This window comes from Aotus nancymaae, unplaced genomic scaffold (assembly GCF_030222135.1).
Source record: "Aotus nancymaae isolate 86718 unplaced genomic scaffold, 86718_ANA_hifiasm-v0.15.2.pri h1tg000002l, whole genome shotgun sequence".
Classification (NCBI taxonomy): Eukaryota; Metazoa; Chordata; class Mammalia; order Primates; family Aotidae; genus Aotus; species Aotus nancymaae.
In genome coordinates, this window is record NW_026988413.1 from 42,486,702 (window position 1) to 42,505,386 (window position 18,685).

The window sequence follows — 18,685 nt, forward strand, 5'->3', positions numbered from 1 at the left end:
TTATGCTCCTGGATCAGTCCTGGCAAAGTCGTCTTCAACTGGCTGTGTCCCTTAACCAGGTCTCCAGCTGGTAAGCTCTTTATGGCACTCTTTGCTTTTAAGTTCTGGTAAGTGTTCCCTTCCCTTATCCCTTGAGGGATGGTAAAAGCTCTGATGCAACTGACCCCAGTTTGTCACACTAGTTCTTGTGGCTTCTCTGCATTTACACTTTATAAATAACCCATGTAAATAAACCCTTCTGGAATTATCTTATTTGACCATGCCATCTATTTCCTATTTACTGAATTCCTGACTGATACTGTTTTTTTATGTTAGTGGTACATTTGAGAATCTTTGATTAATACCAAAAAATATGGAATGCATGGAGACTTGAGCTTTAGTTTGTAGAAAAGAAAGAAAAAAAGCTCTCTCTAACTCTTCTGAAAACAGTATACTTTAGCAGCTGAGGAAGAGTGTGATAAAACCTGTGTTGGAATTGAGGTAGTGGTAGATATGAGAAAATGGGACTTTGGTCTGATCCGGGATATGGAAACAAAGCAAGGAAATGTGATTTTTAACTGAATGCAAACACCAAGTCACAAGGCTAAGGCTGTTAGTATTTCTTTTCATGCTCCAGAGACACTTGATCTGTAATATTGCATTCATCTGGGGGCAGCTCATTAACAGAAAAATATAGGCAAGCTGGAAGGAGTTCATAGAGGAGTAACAAAATGATAGAAAGCACTGGAGGATTGACATGTGAGAAGAGATTAAAAAGATGAAATCACCCTGCTTTAGCTAAGTGGTGACTAAGGGGGAACATGTCAACTGTCTACGATTATGTGAAGGTTATAAATTCCAAAAGAAAGGCAGTGATTACTACAAATCAAGGGAGTAGTGCTCTGCGTAAAGAGACACATTAGCAAAGGAAAAGTTTAGATCAAATAACAAGACCATTTTCTAATGTAGAGCTATAGTCTGTCTTATAAAGCTAAGTGTTACATATTATAGCCTTTGAAAAAGACAAAAATGAAACAAATTACAAATCATTTCTTAATGATATATATGGATTCTCTGTAGCTAGATAGATTTCATATCTATCCATATATCTATTGATATATCTTAGAAATCAGCCTTTTGTAAATATATATGGGAATTAAAATAATGGTTGCTGCTATTACCATAGTTTTTGTGCTAGACATTTAACAAGCATCTTGTTTAATTTTTAACATTGTACTTTGACTATTAAGGCAACTGTGGGTTAGAACATTTGAGTAACATTCTGAAGGTCATCCAACTAGTAAGCAGCAGAGCCAAGAAATGGACCCAGTGGTCTTCATTTTCATTCCTTTACTAACTAACCCCTGGATAGTTAAAATATTTCAGTACATTATTATATCTTAAATTTTCATTATTCTATTATGTACATGGCTATATGGACTGTTTTACTTATTTCCATAAAGCATTTTGTTACTGATTTCCTTGACTACATAGCAATATATTTTAGATACCTTGAAATATAGCTATTTGTGGTCATCAGGTTTGCAAGGGACAGACATTTCCATAGCTATTACCCATTCTTGAGCAATCCATGTGGTCACCACCCATTCTAGCTATGTGGATGAGATAAAGCTTAAATAATTTCATTTCTTTATCCTTCTAGACACTAGTCACTTAGAATTTTAGAAAAGTTCTCCATCCACTACTTTATGCCATTCAAATTATCTAATAAGTTACACCATATTAATTAGGTTTTCATTTGAAAGAAATTATGCCAGTAATCTCAGCACTTTGGGAGGCTGAGGTGGGCAGATCACCTGAGGTCGGGAGTTCGAGACCAGCCTGACCAACATAGAGAAAACCCATCTCTACTAAAAATACAAAATTAGCTGGGCGTCATGGTGCATGCCTGTAATCCCAGCTACTCGGGAGACTGAGGCAGGAGCTCACCAGGAGGGAGAGGTTGCGGTGAGCTAAGATGTCACCATTGCACTCCAGTTTGGGCAAGGGCAACAAGAGTGAAACTCCATCTCAAAAAACAAAATAAAACAAAACTAATCACCTTTCACATTTTATATATTTTTTCAATTTAATTCATAGATATTTTGAAAGAAAACCATGCTCATGTCTAACATTTCAAACAGTGCAGCAGACTATAAAGTAAAATGAATAAGAACCCCCATTCCTCTGCCACCTTTAAACTCTATGGAAAGAAGTAAATACTGCTAACATCATCTTTTGTATCTTTTCAGGAATTTTCTATACACAGATCTGTACACATTTTCTTTTGTTCACTTAGCTGTTTCTCTTGGTTTTCTTTCCATATTAGCGTATGAAATGCTGCTTTATCTTTTTCTAAAACATTCTATTACATGGGTGTAACATTATCCAATGCTCTTTCAAGGGACATTTAATAAGTTTCTAGAAATTTGTAAACCCACAATTCTGTTATGAACATATATCTGTGTTTATTTTTATATAATTTCCCATACTGATAGAGCAAATTTCTGGCTGGGGGCATTTCTGAATCAAATTGTGTGCAATTAAAATTTTTATAGGTTTTTACCAAATTATCATCCCCACCTTGGGATTTACAACACAAAAAACATATGAGAGTCTAAGCAGGCTGTTTATACTTTAAAACTCACATCAAATTTCAAGGTGTTATGGTATCAACTTCTGCTTTGTGGGCATAAAATGGCCGCTTGCCAAAGACTATTTTATTCTACATAAATGTTTTACTCCTGGGCCAGGCTTACCTTTGCGCACTTATGTTTGCAAGTCAATAACAAATGTCTGTATTTTACCATGGCTTAATTAAAAGAAAGATACTAATGTTTAAAGTAATGAATTTGATTACTTCTTTGTTCTAGGCCTCAGCTTGGGCTATTTCTTCTACTTGGAAAATCTACTTTGCTCTAACCTTGCATGTCTAAATTCCACCAACACTTATGCTTTATTTAAAATTATACCTTCCCCATCGGCATCGTGTTTCCTTCCTCAGAACTTTCAGCACCTCTATTTAACCCTTTTGTAATAAAAACTATACATTTATAAATCCCTGAAAATGATAGCTGTCATTGTTAGTCAGCTCTGGATCTCTCCAGTTCTATAAATATTCTTATCTTCCCCTATTTGCACATACCTGCTCCATGGATTAATTTAGTTCAAACTACATATTCAGTATTGTGATACTACTTTTATTTCCTTTAAAAAAAATCCATGTTTTCATTTTTAACATCAACTGATTAAAATAATGTTTTTATCCTGAAGTTCCAGGATTTCCAATACAGAAGAACATGATTTAAAAATATCTTTTTGGAACTTAACTCATAAACAAATGCAACTGTAAAAACTGAGAGTCAAATCTGAAACATCATACCGGAGGGAGTAGCATGGATGCTATCATATTCAAGGCCGTTGGAGGCAGGCTAGCAGAGTTTTCAGGCTAGCATAGTTGACACACCATTGGATCTATTTATAGAGCTGACTTCTTTTTGCAATGTCAACTGTAACATTATACTTATTTTAAGCCTCAGTATCTCAAATATCAGCCTCTACTAGTTGTATAGTTCTCTCTTATTTGATATCAGAGAGCCCAATGGAGCCTTCTGAAGTACCTAGTCAGAGTAGCAAAGATAATTTTTTAGAAGTTCCTAGTTTATATGACTCTCTTTGTGAAGATGAAGAAGTTACTTTCAAACCTGGTTTCTCCCCTCAGCCGAGTAGACGAGGTTCTGATTCTTCTGAAGATATATACCTGGATACCTCATCTTCAGGTACTAGAAGAGTTTCATTTGCTGATTCCTTTGGATTCGATCTCGTGTCTGTTAAAGAATTTGATTGCTGGGAATTACCAAGTGCCTCAACCACTTTTGACTTAGGGACGAACATTTTCCACACAGAAGAATATGTTTTAACCCCACTCTTTGACTTGCCTTCTTCAAAAGAAGATCTTATGCAACAACTCCAAGTACAGAAAGCAATACTGGAGTCAACTGAGTCTCTTCCTGGGTCTACATGTATCAGGGGTATTATTCGAGTTTTGAATGTTTCTTTTGAGAAGTTAGTATATGTAAGAATGTCTTTAGATGACTGGCAGACACATTATGACATTTTAGCGGAATATGTTCCTGATTCATGTGATGGTGAAACTGACCAGTTCTCCTTTAAAATTTCATTGGTTCCTCCTTATCAAAAAGATGGCAGTAAAGTTGAGTTTTGTATACGTTATGAAACTTCTGTTGGTACATTTTGGTCAAATAATAATGGCACAAATTATACATTCATTTGTCAAAAGAAAGAACAAGAGCCGGAACCTGCAAAACCATGGAAAGAAGTTCCTAATAGACAAATAAAAGGCTGCTTAAAGGTAAAATCAAGGTGAGGATGTATCTTATATACCTTCCTGTTTATAATCTTAAAGTTTTTATGTCATTCTTTATTTCGTGTGTTGTAAGGAAGTCACTCTATTTAAAAATATACTGCTGAGTATGTAAAAAAAAAAATAGTGCCAGGCTTTAACAAGGACAAATCTATTCAAATAACAACACTGTGTTATCCTTTCTCCAAATGTGAGAAAAAATGTGGCTATAACGCAATATGTTGGGGGTGAAGTGCAATGTGTATATTACTCGCCTAATGAGTTATAAATTATTCCTGTTCAAACCATGAAATCTAGATTATTCACATATAAAATTATTTACTTTGATATTTAAAGTACATTTATTTTCAGTAGTTTTTAAATGTCTATGCTTTACTTTGAAACAGTTTTGATTAACATAAAACTATATTTGAATATGTATCTAGTTCTCAGAAATTTGTAAACTTCTCCCAAAAGCTGCAAAGAACTTCTTAATGACTGTTTAAGTTACACAGGGATGTTTGAAGTGACACATGTTAATTTAAACTTTAAGAGAAATTACTTTAATGATTAATAGAAACACATAAGTACATGTGTGATATATGAGTTACATACAAAATTTGATTATAACCAAGTATAACATTATGGAACACAAATTAGTATAATTTAGTAAAAGTCAATGGAACAGAATAAAAAATGACCCAAATATAAATAGGGATATTCAGCTATATAGATTAGAGATTTGGGATGTGACCCCTCATTAGTAACCTTGCTCTCTTGTTAATGTGAAAAATAAGAAAAACTGGCATTCAGATGTCTCTATAGTACATGGCTGGCTAATTTCAGTGACACTATGTAAGTAGATAAAACATTCAGGAGAAGTGAGACCCCCTCTGCTCCTCAGTATCCCAATGGGAAAGTCTACATTGCTCCAGCCACAGGCAAATGTTTGATCATCCTATGAGTGCTCCATCCTAACCATCCCTAAACCCAAGGATTTTGTTGACTGTACCAGAAATACTGTAATATGTTGAAAAGGGAACTGTATTTGGAATCAATACACTCAGATTCTAATTCTCTATGTGGAATTTAATAAAAAGCATAAAATACAACATTGGGAAATTTTTTAAAAATTATGCTTTAAAGGATAAGTTATAACTACTAAATGCATTGTTTCAATGTGTTAATAAACTAAATGCGGTATAGGTGAAAGCAATGCAACCATACAAGTTATGTTTATTTTTATTTTCCTTTAAAGTCGTTTGAAATATTGGCTTAATCAACTTTGTGAATTAGGCCACTTTCTTGGTCTAAATCAAACTTTCTTTGATTTTAACTGATGCTATTAAGAGAGATAATTTAATAATAATCTCTATATAGGCTAAAATAAGTTAGATGTTTATGAAATTAACACATTAGCTACACAAAACAAGTTCAACATTATTTAGCAAACTAATTCATATACATAAATATATACATATTAAATGCTTTAAAAAAGATAATTAGTGAATATCTGTTAAACACTCTGTAACTTGCTCTATATGTTAAATAAAGTAAAATTTAGAAAAGGTGCAGCATTATTGTCTAAAAGCCCATGAAAAAGACAATGTTGAACTCAGTGGATTTTTCTGCAATTTAAAGATGTGGTTTTAAAATTGCAAGCAATACCTACTAAACTGTGGTTTGGATATGGGATTCCTTTGATAGGCCAAACTTGATTGATACCAAAAGACTCGCCAACTGATAGGCCTCATCTTCTACCTTGGTCATGATATTTTTGGAACTTCTCCTAGTTGAAGATATGTAGAACTATATATATCCACACATAGATTTGTATTCAGAACAGTAATTATTGGATTCATAGCGACACCATTCAAGTTTTAATATTGCTTTGGGGAAAAACCTGAGAAGAACTAAACCACAGAATGGTATGAAGGCCTGTAAAGTTTTCTAATGAGTTATAAAAATGGAAAAAATCTCTCTCCTTCAAAACCACAAATACATTTTCTGCACTTCTATAACTTAAAAATGACCAACATAATTCAAACCACATTTTGAAAAAAGCATTTGCCTCTGGAGGAGGCTTTTTGTGCTGAGTTTCAGTCCAACATGAATTTTTACATCTGATTTATATACCACTCAAAATGGAGCGTATAAAGGAAATCCTGACAGATCCTTAGAACAGCATGTGCCATAATAGAATATTTATACAGCTTTTCCATGATATAATTTATATGCAATGGGGTTTCAAATATTCCTAAAACTCACACAAGAGAGCATTATCAAATTTCTAAATGAATATTACAGTTGGATTTTATTGTGAAGAATTTGGTTAGTGAAAAATAGCACACCTTATTGGTGTTATTTTACAAAATGTGTACTTGGCTAAAATAAAAATGAACTAATACTTATTTGATCACAAAATTATAGCTTCTAAAATCTTCTCCCTCCAAATAGTTACAGAATCTAGATGGGTCACTTTTGAGCATTTCTACACTTCCTATGTAGCTTAATTTGCAGGTCATTTCTTTCAGAAGGTAAAAACAGAATAATATATATTATATATATATACACACACACACACGCACATACACACATAATACGATTTTTTTCTTTATACCTGAAAATAAGTTAGTAATAGTGTATAATATCAGTCATAGTTAAAATGAAAATCAGGCTGGCCTCGTATACAGAATAACATCTAACCACAGTTCTTCTTAATACCAAAGATAATTTGCTATCAGATTCCCTGAGATGATATCTTCTGAAAGTGTCAATAATCCCTTCTAATAAGTACAGAAGGAATGAATGTGGGAATAGGGAATACATTTAGGTAGGATTTCTGTTAAATCAATCACCTACCCAGGCATTATGTTTTCTCTATGAAGAATTTTCTCATGTTAGAGTTTGCAAATCTCCACATTTGTGTGGGATGTCTATTTTCTTTTGATGTCTGATAGTCTGTAAACTTTTGACAGAAAGAAATATGTAGAGAGATGGGGGAGGCAGAGCTTGTAAAACTCATAGGCATGTGACTGAGAGTGACCCAAAGATATTTAATTGCACTGAAAGGCATACATCATGAGATACTTTTTAAGTATCACCACGTATGCAGCTCTGAGCTACGTGCTAGCAAACAAACTAAGCAGATTTCTGATATATATGATAGGTTTTATTTTAAAATCAATGACAAAAAATGACATTAATATAAATCAAATTAAATGTACATAGATATAAGCTAAAATAGCATGCAAAACAGTATGACCTCAAAGTTAAGATTATAGGCTTCAGAGTTAAAGATATCTGAGTTTCAAGCTCTCCTACATACTGGCAATGTGAACTTGGCCAAGTTAAGCTTGTTTTTCTGATATGTTAATTGAGAATAACCATAGCTCTATCTCATAGGGGTTGTTTTTCGGTGAAGTAATACTTATAAACTTTTAGCATAGTGTCTGGTACATAATAAGTTATCAGTAAATGTTAACTGCTGTAAAAAGACAATGCTAACTCCAGCTTTAGGTGTACCTGGAATTTCCAGTAAGGCTTAAGCTGCACCAAAGTTATTCTCTTTCCTTTCAGGGCTTCTAAATTTTCAACTTTGGAGAGCCATTCCCTTGTCTCTTGCAAGATTTTGATCAACAAGGAAAACTAACTTAACTGTAAATTTTCTTGAGATATGTGTCACCTTATATGTGAAATATCTTAAAGCTGGAAGAAAACTTAGTGAAGTTAAAATATCCATATTTAATAGATGAAATAATGAAGAACCAGACTGAAAGGGATAAAAAAGGCATTCATTTAGGATTGAACAGACATGCATATAAATTTTAGTAAAGTTTACACTTAATAGATTTGTGGCTGTGGGCATATTACTTCACAGCTCAAAGCCTCAGGTTATTCACCTGTCAAATAAGCATCTTAATGTCTAGTGTTGTCTTGATTAGATTAAAATAAGATTATATACTTAAAGCTTCTATTATAGAGTGTTAGACACACATCAGGTTATCATCAAAAGCTCATCATCATAATTGTCCCTATTGTTATCAAATATTTTTCAGCTAATTTCCTGACTCTTGAACTTGCATTATTTCTTCATACATCATAGGTTTCCTTGTTTCAGGCTCCAAAACTTATGCAACAAATGTTTACTAAGAGGCTGTATGTCAGGTTCTGAGTTGTTAGGCAGCAGTATCTAACTGGGAAATGTGGCTGGAGACAGGTGTGAACACAAGAAGAGGCCCCAAGGGAAAAGGCCTTGAAAAGCAGAGAGAAGTGAGTGGGAGAGAGAAAACACCAAAACCAAGCTCAGATTCTCTGGGTATATAATAGAAACCATAGATAAAAAATGAAATAATAATTATTTCCACTGGAGATTTTCTAGAATATGTAACCTAGAGCTGACATGGTGTACTTACTGGCCTGGGGGGGTGGTCTTCTTTCTCAGCATCTTGGCTTTTTTTCCCCCACTGCCTGCTAAGTATATGTTCCCAATAGCTGGGCACACTGGTTAACTTCATCTGGTTTTGTATTTTATTAAGTGAAACCAATTTATTATTTTAAGTAAAGTAACTGCATGATATAGGTGTTTGATGGTATTTATAACTTGGCCACGTGAATGCAAATAAATCCTAAATGACTTTAATGCCAAAGGAGAAACTTGATTAGTCCTGAATATTTGTGCTGTAGGAAAAGAACCAGTTACGTTCAGGAATAGGAAAGAGAGAAATCCTTTCTAAAACATAATTTTAAGAATACAGAGGGTTTATCTTTCAGGGTGGTAAAATTGTAAAAATGAGGCCAAGAAAAGCATTGGGAAATGAGGCATAAGATATGGCTACATTGCGTGTTTCAGTTAGGGCTGTTGGATTGTGAGACTTCCTTAATTTACACGTACAGTATAATCTGGGGTCCTGGAAATAGTCCAAGGAGGTGTAAATAGCCCCATGAGGCCTTCAGGACCTCATGTATGCCATAACTAATTCGTTTTGAGTCCACACTAATTGTGGAAGCTGGGTCTGTTTAAGGGAGGGACCTCTGGCAAGGCCACATGGAAACATACAACACAGCTGTGTAGGGCCCATCAGGAGGGTGTTTGGAAGCAGCCAACTGGTTGACAGCAAGGCGCCAACTGGCTTTGCGTTTCCTTGGAGGTTCACCAAGGCTTCATGGCTTCCTGGTTTTGTGGAAATCCATACCCCATCTTAGACTTTCCCTAGAGTGGGTTTGAAACTTTTCTGAGAGAAGAGGAACAAAAGGGTATCCTCCTTCAGGGTGTCTCTCAAGCACTGGCTGAAAGGAGTCACTATGAGTACCATGCCTCTGGGATCTCTGGGAGCCTATCCTCCTAACTAAAGCCCATCTGCAACCTGTAAAAATAAAGCAGGGCCCACTATTTCTGAGCCAAAAATGCTCCTGGCAAAAAATAGAAAATTTAAAAAAATTAAAAAATAAAAAAGAAAGGAAAATAAAAGATGGCACCACGATGAAGTGGGCCAACTTAGCTTTTCACTTTCCCCCAGTTCTGCTAACTGTGACTCTCATCCCTATTCCAAGCTTTTACCCCAACCCCTCAACAAGAATAATGCAGGGAAAATAACCTCCAGGGCAGACAGCTGAAGTGGATCCGATTGTCTAGCGCCCTATCGAACTTAAAAAACTCTCTATATTCTGACATCTCATTTTGTAACCTTGCCTAAAATTTACATATATGTGTGTTTGTGTGTATATATATGTGTATGTGTTGTTTGTTTATATACATATGTACATATGCATACACATGTATGAAATTTTCCTTAAATGCAGACCCCTCTAGGGTGGCAGGGACTATCTCAATCTTATATGCATTGAGATCAGTTGCACAGAGGCACTCTGAGTTTGGATTGAGAAAATGGAAATGTCTGATTTTAGAGCAGAGAGCACTACAGTGTACAAGGCAGATTTAAGTACTTAGTTGTGATAAAGGGTTCCACAGAAGTATGAGACTCATGGGGTCTGGAGTACATGTGTGTATGGGGGTTGGTGAATTTCAAAAACATTGAAACATAATGGAAGCAGCAAGGGCTTTAAAGTAAGGCAAGGCCTTTGGGCTTTAATTCTAACTAATTACTGTGTGCTTGTACTTGGATAAATTTTATTTTGTATCTATTTTATTCAAGTCTAAAATCAGGATAATAATTTCTATTTGGCAGAGTTGCTGTGAGGAATACATTAGCTAACACATATAAGCATCTATTCTAGTTGCTAACATTTTGTAGATACTCCAAATGGTAGTATTCGTGGCATTGGTGATAAATTCCACATTTTCCAATCTTGTGTATGGCTAGGACTGTGGCCAAGATTAACAGAGGAATGCTGTTTTCCCTTATTATCATTCTTGCTACCGGGACCCAGGCTAAAACAAATAGTTTTAAAATTAGTCGTGTTATGGTTCAATAAGCTTTGGGGAACTAGCCAGGTAGACTAATATTTATGGCATTGCTTCTATGGGAAAATGATTTCCAAATTTTAGCAACTTCTGGGTCACAAAAAAACTTTGGAACATCACCTGTTCATCAGTTGGAGACTAGGGGCATGTTTTTTCTTAAGCTAGCTCTTCTGAAGGTGGTTCTTTGGACTAAATAACTGAGTTGATTGCACACAATTCACCTTATTATCCCTTTATACCTATGAATAGAAGATGAAATTGAAGTTTATATAATTATCTTCTTCTAAGAAAATATATTATGCATCATCAAATTTCAGTCATTCCTCTGTTTTAAAGCATTCTCTGTGCCCCACAACTATATGAAAAAGAATTTATCTCTCTTCAGAATAGAGCTCTCAGACCTTTTCAGGCGTTTCTTCTGCTGCTTTAATAGCTTTACTAGGTTAACTAGCAGAGTAGTGTTATTATCTATTAAATAAAAATAACAACTATGTTTGAAGACTTAATCATGCCATCCTGCTGTTTAAAGATTTTATGATAAAAAGATGAAAACAAGTAAGTTGCTAAATTTAACTGTTTTACTGCATTGCTCAGTGACAGAGACCAATTGTATATTAAAAAAACCTGTCTTAGGAAATTCTAAAATTCCCTCCACACCGAGTTACTCTGAAAAATGGTCTGTGTTGTACATCAGCACTATTCAAGACACAATTATGAATTGAATTTTAATATTGTAAGGTAATGGTTGTCCGATGTGTGTAGTCATGGTTTCTATTTTTATTTACATATTTTGAAATTTGCAATTGTAAAAAAGATTCAAATACCCTCCCCATTGGTATTTGTAAGTGATACTGAATAGTGAAAATGCTTTTCCTAATTATGTGAAAACATTTCTTAGTTCATTGATACCATCTGAATATCATCCATGATATTTAAAGAATTAAGCCATGGTACAAACCTAACCTATTGACTCTAAATCTGTATGAATAACCTCCAGCTGATTTTCATTTTAAAAAATTACTGTGGATGTGTTAATACAATTACAAATTACATAGAATTGCTAAGATAAATTTCAGTTTCATAAACTATATTTGAAATACAAAATAGATTCTATCAACATCATCTTTTGAAGATTAATATTTATAAATAATTTTATAATATATTAAAACAACTTAAATACTGTTACTACTTACCAATAGAAAAATTGAAGTTTTAAGAAGGCACATTCAGGTGCAGCAGAAAAAGATTGTATTGTTCATATATAATCGTAAGTGGGTGCATAAAATTATTGTGTTTATTGTATTTAGTGTAAATATAGTTATAATTATTGTTTCCAATGTTAATACAGTACTTGATTTCTGAACAGTTTTTGTTGGATCCTTTTGTAGACGAGACCATCTAATTCTATCCTTTGCTTTTAGCAGACTTATTCAGAAAACACCTGGGTTAAATGGTTATACAGTTTCTTCTTAATCATCTCCATACGATTTGGCTGTGTCCACATCCAAATCTTATCTTGAATTGTAATAATCACCACGTGTCAAGGGTGGGGCCAGGTGGAGATAATTGAAACATGGGGGAGGTTTCCTCAATACTGTTCTCTTGGTAGTGAATAAGTCTCATGAGATCTGATGGTTTTATAAATGGGAGGTCCCCTGCACAAGCTCTCTTGCCTGCCACCATGTAAAGACGTGCCTTTGCTTCTCCTTTGTCTTCTGCCATGATTGTGAGGCCTCCTCAGCCATGTGGAACTGTGAGTCCATTAAACCTCTTTCCTTTATAAGTTACCTAGTCTCAGGTATGTCTTTATGAGCAGTGTGAGAATAGACTAATACATAGTTCTTCACTAATGTGTTCTATCAGGAAGTTACATGTCTTTAATGTAACCACTCATATTGTTCTGTCTTTAGTAATTTATTTACACTTTCAGTTAAATTGAATGTTGGAATCCCTATCCTTATACATTAAAATTAAGCAAAATTATATTGTTTCTCTCACAGATTTCTATTTTCCATGTCAAATAATCTCAAAAACTTTGTTTTTCCCTTGAGGTCTGATCTAGTTAATTAGAAAACAAGTTTGTAGTATTTTAATGCATAAGCCAGAGAAGAAAAAAATGCCATCATCAACTGAACTCTCGTAAGGGGTGAATAATATCACTGTTACCAGGACCATACATTGCCAACACTGAGGGATCAGGAATAGCCCAGTTTGTCAACAGTAGTCTAACTAAGGTGCTCTCCCAACCCTGTCTTCTTTATGTTTGAATTCTCAGTGTTGTAGGTACTATTATTACAGTATTCCTCTGGGAGTCAGAGAAGGAAAGGAAACTTTATTTTACAAAATTAGAAAGTTAAAAATACTTCAGAGGATCACTTCATTTATTCTTCTATCTTATCTAAAACAACAGCTATATTAGAATTCTTGAAAACTGTGGACAAATAATGAATAAGTTAGAATTAAAGTTACACTATTTTCTAGATATCTAATTTTTAAATAACATTTCATTCCAGAATGTAACTGTATATATAAGATTCTGAAAAGAACTTTTTAGCCTTTATTAATTTTTGTCAAAAATTTTATTTTATTTTAGATTCAAAGGGTCCATGTACAGGTTTGTTACATGGGTTTATTACATAATGCTGGAGTTTGGACTTCCATTACTCATGTTGTAAATGTAGTAACCATTAGGTAGTTTTTCCAACCTTGCTTCTCTCTTTCTCTCTATACTTATATCGTTTCCTGTGTATATTATTTCCATCTTTATGGCCATAGATACCCATTATTTATTTCTTACTTATAAGTGAGAACATGCAGTATTTGATTTTCTGTTTCTATGTTAATTCACTTAGGATAATGGCCTCTAGTTGGATCCATGTTGCTACAAAGGACATAATTTCTTTCTTTTTTATGGCTGTATAGTATTCTATAGTGTATATGTACTTTTTCTTTATCCAGTCCACCATCAATGGACGCTTAGGTTGATTCCATGACTTTGCTATTGTGAATAGGACTACAATAACATCTACAAGGGTGTCTAAAAAAGAAATGTTGAATAAATGTATAAAAAGAAAATGCAATTTAGAACCACTAAAAGTTAAATTGGTTTACATTATATCACTTTGCTTAAAAAAGGTTAATATTGTGTCTACAAGCAGAAATTATTTGAATATATGCTAAATTTCTTGACTGTGTGTATGTATAATTTTAACTAAAAGCTATTTTTTCTAATCAATGAATATATACAGAAGATTGGGACAGCCATTCCAGTTGATAATTTATTTAGGAAATTAAACATGGAGAGCAGTGTAATACTGCCCAGTTATACTCAACTCGTCCTTGATGCACCGCTTTTTTTCCTGTGGAAAAAATATACACACACATGTGCACACACACACGAGCTATTCACTTAACCTCTTTCATGTATGTGCGTAATACATATAATAAAGACATTATCCAGAGAGTTCATATATTAGCTAGTATTTTATATTTTCTATATTAGTAATATCTCATTCCAACTTAACTTTGGTAAAGTAAGTTAAGTTTTTAGACACTGGCAATTATATGAACATTCAAGGCATTTGCTTGCAAATCTCATAAAACCCAATTTAGTTCAACAGGACCTTTCATACTACTTGCTTTTGACCTCTGATTACCTTTTTTTACTTTCTTTAATTTACCAGTATTTCTAGCAATATTTTCTCCATGAAATAGCTACTTCTAGGGATAAAATAAAACAACTTTTCCTAAATAAAAAAGTTGTTGTTTGTCACTATTACATCTGATGCAATTATTTATAGGCAAAGAAATTAACACCTAGCAAAAACTTACTATTTACCAGATATTTTTGTGTCTGAAAGAAATAGGACCTTTGCCACACTGCTCTCTATGTCTGTTTAGTCAGCAAGTTTACACTGGTGGCATTTCTAGGCAGCCTCCGGTATGGTCTATTTTTTTCATACCCTAACATTATATTTTATCCTTTATAATTTTTATATTTTAATAAATGGTTTTATTCCCTTGTGAAAAAAATCAAAAAATTATTTTATCGTAAAACACTTTAGTTAATTCTTAGACTATTTTCAAAGGTCATTTATTACACTTATACCATTTTTAAAAAACAATTATGAGACTACATCTTGCTGGCCTTTTATGACATAGGCAGGGTGATGGGAACAAATATTTGGGTTAATTTGGTTAAATTCCAGAAATGTATTCCTTTAATCCCATGAGGTAGTTGTAGATGAAGAAACTGAAACTCAGCCTTTGCAAGGTAACCCCTGACGAAACTGGGATTACAGCTGTTTTTGATGTCAAAACCACCTTTCACTTCACTAATAATGCTGCCTCACTAGCTAACCATTTGTGAACAGTGAAGAATGTTAAATCTCAATAAAACAGTGGACCCTCAATATGCTGAAATGTAAATATTTAGAAAGCTCCTCCAAGTGTATTAATACAATGTAGTGACTGTAATAGGGCTTTTCTGGTTTCTGGAGCTATTCAAGAGCAATAGTGATACAATAATGCATTATGGGGTTTAACAATTCTATTAATAATAAAAGATTCTGATTTTCAGGTAAACATGAGCACAGTCAAAGGTATGTTTTTAAAGCTTTCCATTATGCAGATACCAGCTCTTCCACTTGTGTTCACTGTTTCTATTCAAGCCACTTGGTTGCTTTGAAAACATTTTTTTCCTTCCACCTTCCACAAGAACCAGTTTGATTTTCCCTCTCGAGGATTTCCTAATGTCTCTAATTTATCCAGATCATTCCTTTCTCTAAGCTCGGCATTTAATGCCTACATCATTCCTCTGATATACATCAAATGTTGCCCATTTCTGCACTTAAAAACTTGTATGTGTGACCTTCTTCCCAAATTCTTTGAGGTCAGGAATGATGTCTAAGTATTAGTCCCCATGTGAATAACAAAAACCTTTGAAACTATCTATTAATGGCAAATAGTTTTCTCATTCATAACTCTGAGGCCTGTTAAAATCCAAAAAGATTTCTGCATAAATAATGAATTATGTTTATTATAGTTGGACGATTAGTGTGTTTATTGTTTTCATGATTTTAAAAAATCAGATGCTCCCTGTACATTTCCATCTGGATCTCCAAGTGGCAAATTACTTTATGTCCCAAGTCAAAGTTACATTTCTACCCCAGTCCTAGTTCTTTCTTTTATATTTTATATTTTGTTTAAGTCATAGTCATCATTCCTGTCATTCAAATAAGAAACTTTAATATCATACCTGATTTACCTTTGCCAGCTCCTATTAATTCTACACTCATATTATTTTGGATGGCCATGAAAGTGATGATTGTTCATTTGATCAAAAATACAAATTATTTTTAAAATTAAGACTACAATAGAATATACAAAGACTATATTTACATATGATAAAAACAACAGATAAAAGGGGATTTGTCCCTGCAATAACTACATATTTGTTGTCTAAATTGAATCAAAATTAATAGAGAATTGAACACATTAACCATTGTAACTCCTTGTAGACAGTCTAAATTTATCTGGTTTCTTTCAATTACAAAGATATCAATGAAAAATCGAATTGATAAGTGAATTAATATAGTCTGCTATAGCATACTCTATTCAGCACTTTCTTCTTTCCAGTGACTTCTAAAGAACTGATTGAGTCATCATAATTTTGCTTTTCTGTAAGTTCAAGTAATTCTGACATCTCAAAAGCAATATTTATTGGTCAGCCTTTGGCCTTCTTTATGATTCAGACCAGTGGGACCAGAACAAGAAACACCCAGTAGACTGAATGATAAAGACCAAAGGTAGAAATTCTGTATCCACCAATCAGAAGTGATTCATTTCTCTTTTTCTTCTTGCCAGGGCCACTGCTCATATTAGTGCTGATGCTTATGTGGACCTCACTGATGCTAGCATTCCTAGACACTCTACTAGTTATATTCCACTCATATCTCTGTCTTGAGATTGTAGAGTCTTGGTCTTTTCCTAAATGAAATAAAGCTAAACAAAAACCTAGAAGCAATGAGAGTAATGCAATGCATCTAAATGTTTAAGCTTAAGATCTACAAAAATTTAGTGTGACGTGTCTGCTGCACTCTGTTGTGTATTACTTAAAAGGTTTCTAAAAATGTTTTTTGATAAAATTTTAGATTTATAGAAAAGTTGCAGGAAGAATTCCCATATTCATGTATATATAAATGTTTTAAACTTTGTAACAGAGGAATCTAGTTGCATTGATTCTTGTAGGCAGAGCTTTTACTTTTGAAAACTTTAAGCAATGGTAACATTTTAGTTTGTAGATGATTGCTGATTTTACTGAATAAAAAACATTTTCTTTGTTTACATTTTATTGTTCTTTAAGTTCTGGGGTACATGTGCAGAACATGCAGGTTTGCCACATAGTTATCCACGTGCATGGTGGTTTGTTGCAACCATCACATTTTAAATATTTTGTGAAAATATTGACAAACTCAAACGGAATAGTACTATCAGGCATATTATAATATTCATAACATAAAATTATAATCCTTTTTATGATAAGAATTAGAAACCTATTTTAGGAAATTAGGATGAGGTCTAAGTAATTATGTATTTTATATAGCAAAAATAATATATTCCATATATTATGATACATCAATTAATTCTTACATTACTTAACTAATCCTCATAGTTTTTGTTAAGCATTTTATTATAATATTTCCTAATATTCTTGCAAACTTTATTGTACAAAACCTGAGGTCTTCTCCCAAAGTAAAAATGTGTTATTGAGGTAGGTAATATATGGTATTCATAAATATTTTATTTTCTACTTTCTCCGAATAATTGTTTAAATGAAAGTAGCTAAAAGGTAAAGTTTTGTCAGTACATTTTGTTGTTTTCATTTCAGTTTCAATATACAAATATGGGTCTTCCTGAAAATACTGTGAGATTGAATTAAACATTTTTTGATAATTAGCTGTTGACTGAGTAATATGGAGAGATACTGTTTTTAGTGTAATAGAATACACTTATCTGTACAAAATGACCTCTGAAGTAATGAAGTTTTGAAACCTTTGTATAATTTTGTTGAGATAACTCTAAAAAACAAGGTTTTTTCCTCTGTATTTCCTCAATTTCTGGGTAGTTCTTTGAGCACTTATAATTTTGAACCAATTTCCTTTTATTCCTTTAATTTTGTATTTGAGGATCTGTAACATTTGTTAGAACTTGCCTACAAAACCAGGTATAACTCTCATCTTGTGTATAATGAACTGTAGTGTACTGACAACTTGAGTTTTATGGTGTTTTACCATGTTAATAAGTTAGCTTGTTTTTTTATCAATTTAGAAATTGCTATTACATAAACTTAAAGCATGTATATTAAATGCTTTAAGTTCACATAATAGCAATTTCTAAATTGCTAAAAAAATTACTTCTCTTATTACTTCTTAGGTGATATAACCTTATCTCCCATTACTTCACAATTACATTCTAGTAAGCAGAGCCTGTCCCATTTCACATAAGAAGAAATTTGTCAAGGGAGATTTATTTGATCAAGTCCAGGAAATATATAACAGGCAAAGCTAGGTTTGTGATTTAAGCTCTTTAACTCCCTATAGCTCTGAGGCATAGTGCTTCAATAAACTAATTATTCATAAAGAATTTATAGTCCCTATTTTACATAGAACTCTTTCAGGTAGCTTCTATCTGTAAGCAAAGATTTGGTTTAATGATAATATTTGTACACATGAGAAGTTAGCTATGGACATGGTATTTACCAAATAGAGTGAAGCATATCTAGACAAATTCATAGGAGATAAAGACCAATAAGCATTAGAAAAATGATTATACTGCAGGCTACCATGATTAGAGACAGCACCACAGAGGAATTGAACTTGACCTCCAAATGGTAAAATTTGTGAAGGTGGAGAAGGAGC

The 18,685-nt window shown here is 33.3% G+C and overlaps 1 protein-coding gene across 1 annotated transcript in view; it reads left to right on the plus strand.

The window, feature by feature from the left end:
* The first annotated feature begins 3,546 nt into the window (after positions 1-3,546).
* The window catches only part of PPP1R3A (protein phosphatase 1 regulatory subunit 3A), a 41,821-nt gene continuing 26,682 nt past the window's right edge, over positions 3,547-18,685 (plus strand). Inside the window, exon 1 of the mRNA XM_012456998.2 lies at positions 3,547-4,362. Within this exon, the coding sequence (XP_012312421.2) occupies positions 3,581-4,362 (782 nt within the window). The 5' untranslated portion in view covers positions 3,547-3,580. The remainder of the gene's footprint in view (positions 4,363-18,685) is intronic.